Source organism: Esox lucius, chromosome 8 (genome assembly GCF_011004845.1).
Source record: "Esox lucius isolate fEsoLuc1 chromosome 8, fEsoLuc1.pri, whole genome shotgun sequence".
In the NCBI taxonomy this organism is placed as follows: Eukaryota; Metazoa; Chordata; class Actinopteri; order Esociformes; family Esocidae; genus Esox; species Esox lucius.
The window spans coordinates 37,303,062-37,315,516 of NC_047576.1; the positions used below are offsets into that span (position 1 = coordinate 37,303,062).

Sequence of the window (12,455 nt, forward strand, 5' to 3'; positions counted from 1 at the left end):
ATGCTCTGTTCAAATGCCATTTTATTAGAATTGTTTTTTAATCAATCATTCTTTACCTCTGAAAATATTCATTAAACAATGATGGGTTGAATGTGTAGCCTGTTGCCCATTTAATAACCGAAACGTCCTTCCGTTTAACAACCGAAACGTCATTCATATAAATGCGGTGTGTTAAATACTTGAATTATATTTTCGTTTGGGTCTACTGTGACATATAGTACTTTATCAAAGAAATGTGGTGTGAAAAGTAATTTCTCATTACTTTGATGTTTTTATTGTCGTCAGAGTTGGGGAGTAACGGTAATCTGTTACATGTAACGGATTACAAAAAACAGTAACTCTAATCCCTTACATTACCAACTCAAATATTGTAATCAGATTACAGATACTTTTGAAAAAATATATGATTACTTTTGGATTACTTCAATTGTAAATAATATTTATGACATGCTGCAAAATAATTATGACATGCAGCATTTTTTATATAATGTTTTAAAAACATCGTTATTTGAACCAAAATGACAATTGCGCGCCTTAGTTGTTGGGTGTGATCATCATGCGTTCAAAGGTGGGCGTGCATAACCAGATTAGTGACCAAGGAAGCGCTAGTTTAATTGGTAAAAACAGTGTTTCTACGATAATATAAGCCTACACATATATAATGTGATTTAGTTATCCACTCTACGCATCTTTCTCAGAACAATGATAGGCGATAGGCCTACCTGGTGTTTCAAGGTCTATTTGTCAAACGCACCAAAAAACACAGCCAGGAAGCGTTGCACTAAACAACTAAGACAGGAATTGTTTAGAAGATTAGGCAACTGTTTGATAGCTGTAACATGGCGCTACCTTCAAGATAAAACATTATAAGGAATTTATCACGACATTTGGAGAGAAAATGTGTTGGGAAGCACTTTGCCAAAGGATGATGATTTGCATTGGACGCAGCCACCTCAACTCCGTCCATACAGGTAGGCCATGTGATCCTGCTTTTACTTTGCATCTCAGAAAATTGTGGTTATCATTGGCTGCTGACCACATTGAATATAATCACAGTTTATTTATTTCATTTGTTATGAAAATCCATCACTGGTGGGCTTAATAATCGCAGGTTACGTTCACGTGGGTAAAATTTATTTGTGTGCGGGTGTTCAAGATTTTAAATGTGCGTTCGCGTACCTGGGGATTTTGCTACGTTTTGACAATGTTTGTGGTTGTGGAGAAAAACATCTGACTACTGCAGATTTAGTGTACACAAGTTTATGCAATTTCAGTTTTTGGCCAGCTAGGTAAACTCTAACATTGATTGATCCTGCAAAATATGTTCAATTGGTTATAGGCTGTTCCTATTTGTTTTCTAATGCCTCTTAATATTAAAGTAATCTAAAAGTAATTCAAAGTAATCGGATTATGTTACTGAGTTTGAGTAATCAAAAAGTTACATTACTGATTACAAATGTGGACAGGTGACTTGTAACTGTAAAGGATTACATTTAAAAAGTAACCTTCCCGACCCTGACTGTCGTAATCGACAGCTATAATTCCATTTGGCCCTGTCAAAGTTTAAATAATTGTGATAAAAGAAAATATTTATGCTATGTGTGTAAACCTATTATTATATTTACGTTCTCAGAAATAACAGTTAAATTAAATCATTAAAACTTAAAACAAAGTGAAGTGTAATAAACTATGTATTTCTTTACACAAATATGATTCAGTAATGTCAGAGGTTGTGTGACAGTTGGGAGTTTATGGAATCAAACATAGCAATCCATGAATAGGATTATAGTACACAATATTCAGCTTATTAGAAATTTTTTTCTGGCCATCTAAAAACAGACGCAGGTTTGAATTAAAAGCAGTAAACACCACATTGTTTTAATGACAGCAGTTTCAAGTTGGTGTCGACGGTCTCATAGATGGCCCCCTGGTGGCCATTTGTATTTTTTATTTTATGTTTTTGTTTTTGCCGCATGGCACTGGAACATGCCGTGGTATTGACCTTATTCACGGCGCCTCCATCTTGAAATCCAAAGCGAGGCTAGGGGGTACACTCTAAACCGGAAGTTCATTGACAGAGCGCAGCAGCGGGCGTCTGTCATCATGGCGATACCTGTGTGGACATCAAATCTTTCATGTCTTCCCGAAATAACAGTGGACTATGTCGAAAAATGGGCCAATAAGGACTGCATGATTCCCCGGGATGTTTTGCTGAAAGGATACAGCAACTGGTTTAAGGGATATGTGCACGACGTGGAAGGTAATGCACAGACGATCACAGCTTTTTTTCTGAAATCAACATTAGTTAACGTTACTTTTAAAGTTAGCTTGTTAGCTAGATAAAACAACAGGACGTGACAATATTACAAGCTGATGCTAAGCATTGTTAAGATATATTAACCACACCAGACTGACTGTGTTCCCAAATGTACGTCTTCAAAGAGAAAGAAATCCTATACAGGTCAAACCTTCCATCGTTTCCCCAAAGATCATGTACTTTGCCGTGAATGGATTTATAAAATAAGAAGAGATCCCGGTCGCCATTTCAAGGTAAGATATTAACATTAGTTTACGATGCTAACGTTAGCCATATTTACGTTAACTGTCATAGAGATAGCTAGCTAAACCTTCTGACTAAATAGACATGACTTGATTAGCCACGAACCGGTCCTTTTTAAGTTATAACAAGCAAAGGGCTGATTTGGGGGTAACGTTAAGCAAGTTGTTGCTCTTTTTACTAGCCTGGGCAGCTAACGTCCATTCCGCCGTGACTTACAGCAAAATATAAACAAGACGTGATCTGTGCATGTTTATGATAATAACCATTGCTAATCTAGACCATGTTAAGCACACAACTACGTATAAACAGTAACATCCATTTTACTGGGTTTTTGCATCCCAGTAGACGACATTACTGATTCGTTTTTAGCATCTGTGTTACCTGTTAGACCTGAATAGTACCTTCTCCAACCCTACGTAACATGTAAACAAATTAACTTATACTTAATATTTATTAATTTTAATAACCAACAGTAGCACCCTGCCTTGCTTTGTAGTGACACATTGGAAACAAGATATTTTGACTGATGGGTCCAATAGACTTTTAGCTAAAGATCACATCAACTGCACATAACATGTTATTTTTAGTCTAGCATGGAAAGATGAACTGCTGATATGAACGATCAAGATGAACTGTTGATATGAACGATCAAGATGAACATTTGAACGTTTAGCTAGCGTATTTGTTCTAGCAGTGCTACCACTCCGCAAACTGAGCAGTTTATCCACAGTCATGATACCTGAATGTTGTAAGGTGCCTCGTTTTTTCGCATTGAGCGAAAAGACTTAGCTCTCACACTGACTGTCTCGCTCCTCTTGACTGTCTGTAAAATAATTTTTTGTTAACACTCAAAATAACAGTCAGTCTGGTGTGGTTAATATATCTTAACAATGCTTAGCATCAGCTTGTAATGTTGTCACGTGCATTACCTTCCACGTCGTGCACGTATCCCTAAAACCAGTTGCTGTATCCTTTCAGCAAAACATCCCAGGGAATCATGCAGTCCTTATTGGCCCATTTTTCGACATAGTCCACTGTTATTTCGGGAAGACATGAAAGATTTGATGTCCACACATGTATCGCCATGATGACAGACGCCCGCTGCTGCGCTCTGTCAATGAACTTCCGGTTTAGAGTGTACCCCCTAGCCTCGTTTTGGATTTCAAGATGGAGGCGCGGTGAATAAGGTCAATAACGAGGCATGCCTTGTCACGGACCGCCACCTTGCCACTGGAAATATATGAGCGAAATCTGTATTTACATAACCGAAGTGTGCGTTGGGGAGGTTGTGTTAGGGTTATGAGTTTAGCGAAATTGTGTAATAAATTGTGTTAGTGTGTTGAGTTGGGGATCAAGAGGTTGGGTGTGTGGCAGTTAGTTCAGGGAGGTTAGAGGGAGTTGGGGCTATATCATTTAGCTTGTATGTTTGAAGTTGGGGATGGAGGTTCAGTGTGGGGGATGGGCTGAGTCTAGTTGACTAGTCTTCGATGAGGCTCTCCTAACTTCAGTCTTTGCTTCTTCACTTCACCATGGCTGCAGCTCATAGTACTGGATGCACCGGTGAGTATTCATGGTTAAAGCCTACTCTTCTACTGTACTTTGGTCTGTTGGCTAGTTAGCCCCACCCCATTTTCCCTTTATCGTGTTCATGTAGACAAAACAGTGCTTTATAACTGGGCTCTGACAAGATGGGTAAGAGTCCTGTCCTACTGATCCATAGAAATCTTTCCCAACAGCATTTAATATTATAGTTTTTATAGCATATTTGCGGGGTCCGGTTCAATGAATCCTGGGATTTTCCGTTTAATTCTGGGTGGTGGACCTGTCTGTAATGTGTAATATTGGGGCGGTTATAACCGTCCACCTCCCACCACCCCTAAATCTACTCCCCTGTCCCTTTCATTAAGAGCAACTTACAGGAACAATTAGGGTGTCTTGGCTGGACGTTGGTTGGACATTTTTCAGATTTATTGTAATGTATTGTTTTCACAGTACAGCAACACTTTGTTCACTCCAGTGTGCTGTAACACATTTTTTTTCCTTCATATCTTGTTCCTCATCTTTTTAAATGAGACAATTCATTACACACACTTATTTCCGTGATCAAAAATTATTTCCTAATTACATCCAGGTCTACAAGTGTAATATTTTAGAATCTGTTATAAATACTTTATGGAATGCTTTAGGTATAGGGTTATACCCACATTGACAGCTAAAGTTCTGAGTTTGTCCCAGCATCTATGTGGGACTGTTCATGTTAGGGCTGGGCGTTATATATTTTTTCCTACAATCGTAGCATCCCAAAATATTTCTGTGGTATATGCAATTACCAGGATTATAGAAAAAAAAAACATTGATGGGGCTGGTGGGAGCCTTATTTCCAACACTGCAGTGCACATTGGCAAATGCTTATGCAAATGTGTCATAGCTATCTCCCAGTGACAGAAATACATTTGTAATTGATGTGTCTGATGGACTGGTCTCTTAATTCCCTACACAAAAGGTTAACTACAGAGACTTGCTTTTATAAACTTAACATCTAGCAATTGCTAAATTCAAAAGTTTGATAAAGAGGCTATTGTTAATTAGGCAAAAGGAGCCCAGACCAAATATTGAGTACATAAATTCACCTACTTTGTAGGTGTTTTGAGTTAATTAGCTTATTAGAGCTCTTCTCATGTTGACATTTCTGTATTCTACATTTTTTATTCTTATATTTTGGTTTACTGGATTTGAAAATCCATGATCTGAAAACCGGAATCATTAAGATTGAAACAAAAAAGGCTTGAAATGTTTCACTTTGTGTAAAGATTCTTGAATATATGGTGTCACTTTTAGATTTGAATTACAGAAGAAAAGAAAACTTTTCCACTTTTTTCCAATGTATTTATAGCAGAACTATCACTAAGATTACTGGCACCCACGTTTAGTCAAAAAAGGCGCTAATAGTGGCTAAAATTTGCATGATTTTATAATGTAATTACTGTTTAAAAATGTTTTACCAGTAGAGTCTCTGCAAAGGCAAATGTTTGCACTTTATTACCCATCTTACTGTGTCTCTCATAATTCTCCCTTTTTTTCATGCCTCCCTTCCATCCTGAGGTGGAGGAGAGTGAGAATGAATGGTCTGTCCCGCACTGTTTTACAATCTACTCTGCCCAGAGGACTATCGTGGTGGCAGCCAGGTAGGACAGAGACATAACACACATGCCCAGGGTTTAAAAATTCAGTCTCTGTAGCATAAGGTGTTCAAGTGGTCTAAGCTGCTACCACCTGAATACATACACTGCTGCAGCATGGGTTTAAATCTGACTCTCTGCTTTTTCAGCGAAAACTCTATCCTTCATTACTTTCCTGTCAATTAAAGCTTAAAATAGCATATATATAATGCCACACATGTATCCACACACATATATATGTATAGGCTACCAGCAAACGTATGGACAGACCTACCCTCAATCATTTATTTTATTTATTTTCCACATTGTAGAATAATAATGAAAACATCATAATTATGAAATAACACATGGAATCATATAGTAACCAAAAAAGTGTTAAATATATCAAAATTCATTTCATATTGTAGATTTTTCAAAGTTTCCACCATTTTCCTTGGAAATGGCTTTGTACTCTTTTGGCATTCTCTTAACCACTTTCATGAGGTAGTCACCTGGAATGCATTTCAGTTAACAGATGTGCTTTGTTAAAAGTTAATTTGTGGAGTTTTTTACCATGCATTTTAGCTTGTTGTGACCAGTTAGGGTTGACATAAAAAAGACCATTATGTCTGTACTGTAGTAGTTCATATTATGTTAATAAACAGCTCAAGTAAGCAAAGACAAACGACAGTCAATCATTACTTTAAGACATTAAGGTCAGTCAGTTCTGAACATTTCAAGAACTTTGAAACTGCAGTCACAAAAACCATCATGTGCAATCATGAAACTGGTTCTCATGCCCGTCACCGTAAATAAAAAACCCAGAACTACCGCTGCTGCAGAGGGTAAGTTCATTAGTGTTACCTGACCCAGAATTTGGCAATTATCTGCACCTCAGATTACAGCTTACATAAATGCCTCACAGTGTTCAAGTAACAGACATAATTGCTGCCAAGAAACTACTACTGAAGGTTACCAATAAGAAGAAGAGACTTGCTTGGATGGAACACGAGAAATTAGACCGGTGGAAGTCAGGCATTTGGTCTGATTCCAAATTTGGTTTGGATTTTTGGTTCTGACCGCTGTGTTTTTGTGAGTTGCGAAGTGGGTGAACAGATGATCTCCGCATCTGTGGTTCCCATTGTGAAGCATGGAAGAGGTGTGATAGTGTGCAGGTGCTTTGCTGGTGACACTGATTTATTTCAGAATTGTATAACACTTAACAAGAATGGCTACCACAGCATCCTGCTGGTATACGGCATTTTGTCTGGTTTGCACTTTGTGGGATCATCATATGTTTTTATGGACAACATAAAGGGCCATTTAACCAAGAAGGAGAGTGATGTTGCTGTATCAGGTGAAATGGCCTCCACCATCACCCAACCTCAACCCAGTTGAGATGGTTTGGATAACTTGGACCACAACGTGAAGAAAAGGTAATAAACAAGTGCTCAGTACTAGTGCTGTCAAATTCTTAAAATAATTAATCGCGATCGATTGCATAAATGTAAGTTGTTAATGGCAAATATACTATTTTCTGTTTAAAAAGCAGTGCATAATGTTAAAGACATTGTTTTATTGTAAACTATGGACAGTGCTTGATTTTAAAGGAAATAAGTGCAGGAGCTGTCTTTTTCCAAGTCGGTCCTTTAGAACAGGGTATGTCATGGCCCTTAAATGTCTTCCCTCAAAAGATCACAATGACTGGCAGAATCTATTGGTATCCCATGTGAATCTAAATAGAAATTTGCTAGTCTATGATCTAAAAGTTCTACCATCTTCTACCATTGTGCTCTTGATCAAGGAACCAAGTACATTAATAACTATGTTAGGATTCAGTTAGAAACACCCATCAGCCCCTCTGTCTGGTAAGCTGCTGGAATGTTATCCAATGCTCAAACACACCTATGCTTTTTGATGTATTGTACTTTAGGCTGCAACGTGGTTAGAATGAGGATCAGGTCATTGCCTGCAAAAAAGTAGCTTTTTTGATAGGTGTTTGGCCACAACCAAATACTTGTATTTTTTAAATGATTTCCAAATGCCATAAGGTAGATTACTTAAATAGGCAAATGCATAAGGTAGGCAAAAATGTTTATACACAAACATTAATTAGGATCAGATATGTAATTTGTTTATGCTTAACATGGAAGTTGTTAGTTCCACGATTATAATAAGTTTTAGTTGAAATGTGACTGGCGACTAAATTAATGTGTAGTTAGGCTAGCAACAACATAAAATTATTTACCATGTTTAACAAGGTCATTAGGTTGATTTGTGCATGCACAGCATACAGGGATCAATTTCAGAAAAAGGCACGGCTGTTCTTGTAGATATTCCAATTTCCAACTTAGTACAGACTGTGTTCTAATATGAGAACTAACGTGCTGATACACCCTGTTGAAACACAAACGGCATGCTGTTATTGAAAGTGTAAGCCCTCCATTTAACGGCAGGATTCACAGACGAGGGGTGAGTAAACATGGTTCACGACATGAATGCATAGGCTTCTCTGCATTGTTATATTGAAACAAGGCAAGCCTAGTTTAGCCGGCCCGCAATAGAAAGTGTTGATCATTGCTGCAATCTCAAGATTATAATCTAGTTCGCCCACGTGAAAGGCTGTGTCTTTAACCACAACACCACAGAGCTGACCATTTGCCGGGTGTCAGTATAGCATATTGACATTATATAATGTTTTTATGCATTAACATGAAGTCAAGTTTGAATATTTCATTAGACACAATTAACCATAGTGTTAAACTGAGTAACGTTTCTTATGTTTACCTCCACCACATATAGTATCTATGAACTAGTATGCATAGTATCTATGACATTGATACAATAACTACTGTATCAATATAGGTGACGAAAACGGACTTCCATGTCAAGTGAAAAGACGAGAGAATCGTGTAGCCAGCGAAGTGTTTGACTATCCTGAAGAAATGCTAAGACATGTAAAAAATCCACCAGACATAGTCGCAATATAACAGTAAACTAGTGATGGCCGTTCTACTAGCGGCAGGATATTATGCTACCAGCGCTAACTCAGATTTTCTTTAGCAAAATAAAAGCCATCATTGAATTATATGAGGTGATATAGTTTACAATCTTTTCTGTCAAGCTAGTCTGTCATTTTATGTTTAATGTCTGTTCCAATGTTGTTCTTGCCTGTTCTTTTTTTTACATACTAGATTAACTATATGACCTAAATGTCAATGATGGCTTTTATTGTGATAATGAAAATCTGAGTGCTGCCAGCATAATATCCTGCTGCTAAAATAATGCTAATGAAGCCTTGTTTCACTACAGTAAAGAGTTACATTTTAGGAAGGTTTGTTTACAGAAGGTTGTAGCCAGCGAAGTATTTGTCTATTCTGAACAAATCCTCTTTTACCACTGGCTGTTTTAGTAGCTAATTAGCCATCCGGGAATGAAATTGAGTATCTATCGATATAGGTGACGGTATATTTATGACTGACTTTTTTGTCAAGTGAAAAGACGAGAGAATCGTGTAGGCAGCAAAGTGTTTGTCTTTCCTGAACAAATCCTCATGTCCGCCAGAACTGTTTTATTTTAGGCTTCCTAAAAAGTTATAGCCAGCGCAGTTTTTGTCTGTCCTGAACCTTAGGCATCATGTGTGTTGACTTCTACTGGAGTCGAACACGAGACCTGTTGTACCGTAGCCCACGTGTCTAACCACTACACTATTTAACAAGGGGTAGTCAGTCAGTCAGGGACAGATGGACGTACTCAGTAAGAGACATTTACTTTTCTAGGCTGGCTCCGCTTACGTGGTCCTGCAAAAAGTTAATTTGAAGCTCTGTGGACCACTCTAGCACAAGTCAAGTGGCAAATAAAGTTACCTGTATACTGTTGCAAATCAGTGTGATGATCAATGTGCAATAACTGGTTTTGAGTCTCCAAAAAAGAAAAATGTGTTAATGGTGACAAAAAACTTCTATGGCTTAAGCATTTTCATTAATTGCAAGCGTTAACACATTTTGACAGCCCTAGTAGGAACTCCTTCAAGACTGTTTGAAAAACATTCCAGCATTCCTGACTACCTCATGAAGCTGGTTGAGTGGATGCCAAATGTGTGCAAAGGTGTCATTAGGCAAAAGTGTCTACTTTGAAGAATCTAAAATGTTAATAAATAAATAAATGTTTGTCATTACATGATTTCATATTTGTTATTTCATACAATGTTCAAAATAATAAAAAGAAATACCCTTGAATGAATAGGTGACTGGTACTATATATGTTTATATACACTCATCTTAAGGATTATTAGGAACACCTGTTAAATTTCTCATTAATGCAATTATCTAATCATCCAATCACATGGCAGTTGCTTCAATGCATTTAGGGGTGTGGTCCTGGTCAAGACAATCTCCTGAACTCCAAACTGAATGTCAGAATGGGAAAGAAAGGTGATTTAAGCAATTTTTAGCGTGGCATGGTTGTTGGTACCAGACGGGCCGGTCTGAGTATTTCACAATCTGCTCAGTTACTGGGATTTTCACGCACAACCATTTCTAGGGTTTACAAAGAATGGTGTGAAAAGGGAAAAACATCCAGTATGCGGGCCAGTCCTGTGGGCGAAAATGCCTTGTTGATGCTAGAGGTCAGAGGAGAATGGGCTGACTGATTCAAGCTGATAGAAGAGCAACTTTGACTGAAATAACCACTCGTTACAACCGAGGTATGCAGCAAAGCATTTGTGAAGCCACAACACGCACAACCTTGAGGCAGATCGGCTACAACAGCAGAAGACCCCACCGGGTACCACTCATCTCCACTACAAATAGGAAAAAGAGGCTACAATTTGCACGAGCTCACTAAAATTGGACAGTTAAAGACTGGAAGAATGTTGCCTGGTCTGATGAGTCTTGATTTCTGTTGAGACATTCAGATGGTAGAGTCAGAATTTGGCGTAAACAGAATGAGAACATGGATCCATCATGCCTTGTTACCACTGTGCAGGCTGGTGGTGGTGGTGTAATGGTGTGGGGGATGTTTTCTTGGCACACTTTAGGCCCCTTAGTGCCAATTGGGCATCGTTTAAATGCCACGACCTACCTGAGCATTGATTCTGACCATGTCCATCCCTTTATGACCACCATGTACCCATCCTCTGATGGCTACTTCAAGCAACATAATGCACCATGTCACAAAGCTCGAATCATTTCAAATTGGTTTCTTGAACATGACAATGAGTTCACTGTACTGAAATGGCCCCCACAGTCACCAGATCTCAACCCAATAGAGCATCTTTGGGATGTGGTGGAACGGGAGCTTTGTTCCCTGGATGTGCATCCCACAAATCTCAATCAACTGCAAGATGCTATCCTATCAATATGGGCCAACATTTCTAAAGAATGCTTTCAGCACCTTGTTGAATCAATGCCACTTAGAATTAAGGCAGTTCTGAAGGTGAAAGGGGGTCAAACACAGTATTAATATGGTGTTCCTAATAATCCTTTAGGTGAGTGTATATATATATATATTAGTCTACATACAGCTCTAGAAAAAATTTAGAGTCCACTGCAAAATGATCAGTTTCTCTGGTTTTACTATTCATAGGTACAGTGGGGAGAACAGGTTTTTGATACACTGCCAATTTTGCATGTTTTCCTTCTTACAAAGCATGTAGAGGTCTGTTATCTTAGGTACACTTAAACTGTGGGAGACGGTATCTAAAACAAAAATCCAGAAAATCACATTGTATGATTTTTAAACAATTAATTAGCATTTTATTGCATGACATAATTATTTGATCACCTACCAACCAGTAAGTATTCGGTCTCTCACAGACATGTTAGTTTTTCTTTAAGAAGCCCTCCTGTTCTCCACTCATTGCCTGTATTAACTGCACCTGTTTGAACTCGTTACCTGTATAAAAGACACCTGTCCACACACTCAATCAAACTCAATCAATCAAACATAATTATGTCATGCATTAAAATGCTAATTAGTTTTTCCGTCACTCACAGTTGAAGACTACCTATGATAAAAATTACAGACATCTACATGCTTAGTAAGTTGGAAAACCTGCAAAATCGGCAGTGTATCAAATACTAAAATAAACAGTTTTGTTTTTTTCTATAAACTACTGACAACATTACTCCCAAATTCAAAATAAAAATATTGTCATTTAGAGTATTTATTTGTAGAAAATAACAACTTGTCAAAATAACCCCAAAAAGTATGCATTGTTTTCAGAACTCAGATAATGCAAAGAAAACATTCATATTAATTTTTGAACAACAAAATACTAATGTTTCAGAAATTAGTATTTGGTGGAATAACCCAATGGGATTCAGGTCTGGAGATTGGGCTGGCCATGACAGGGTCTGATGGTCTTCCATCCACACCTTGATTGATCAGGCTGTGTGGCATGGAGCATTGTCCTGCTGGAAAAAACAATTCTCAGAGTTGGGGAACATTGTCAGAGCAGAAGGAAGCAGGTGTTCTTCCAGGATAACCTTGGCTTGATTCAGAAAGACAAAACTGCCCAATTCCAGCCTTGCTTAAACATCCCCAGAAATGATGTTACATTTTGGTCCCATCTGACCACAGCATTTTTTGCCACTTGGCCTAAGAATCTACAATGGGCTTTTTTGCAAAGCTTAAACAAGACTTGATGTTGCTTGAAGGTTTTTCTTGCCAACCGGGCTTGTGATATTGTGGTCACATGCAAATATTGACCATAAAAACCTGAAGCTGCTTTAAAG

General features: G+C 38.0%; 1 protein-coding gene across 12 annotated transcripts in view; it reads left to right on the forward strand.

Annotated features, from left to right (window-relative positions):
• Nucleotides 1-12,455, forward strand: part of farp2 (FERM, RhoGEF and pleckstrin domain protein 2) — a 178,736-nt gene that overhangs the window by 127,623 nt on the left and 38,658 nt on the right. For 6 of the 12 annotated variants that reach the window (XM_020044319.2, XM_013132847.3, XM_013132850.3 and 3 more), the window contains 2 exons: nt 4,100-4,120; nt 5,663-5,745. The exons of 4 other annotated variants lie outside the window; for them this stretch is intronic. In XM_020044319.2, coding sequence (XP_019899878.1) covers nt 4,100-4,120; nt 5,663-5,745 — 104 coding nt within the window. The remainder of the gene's footprint in view (nt 1-4,099; nt 4,121-5,662; nt 5,746-12,455) is intronic. 2 more of the 12 variants (XM_020044320.2, XM_013132849.3) reach the window with 1 other exon arrangement.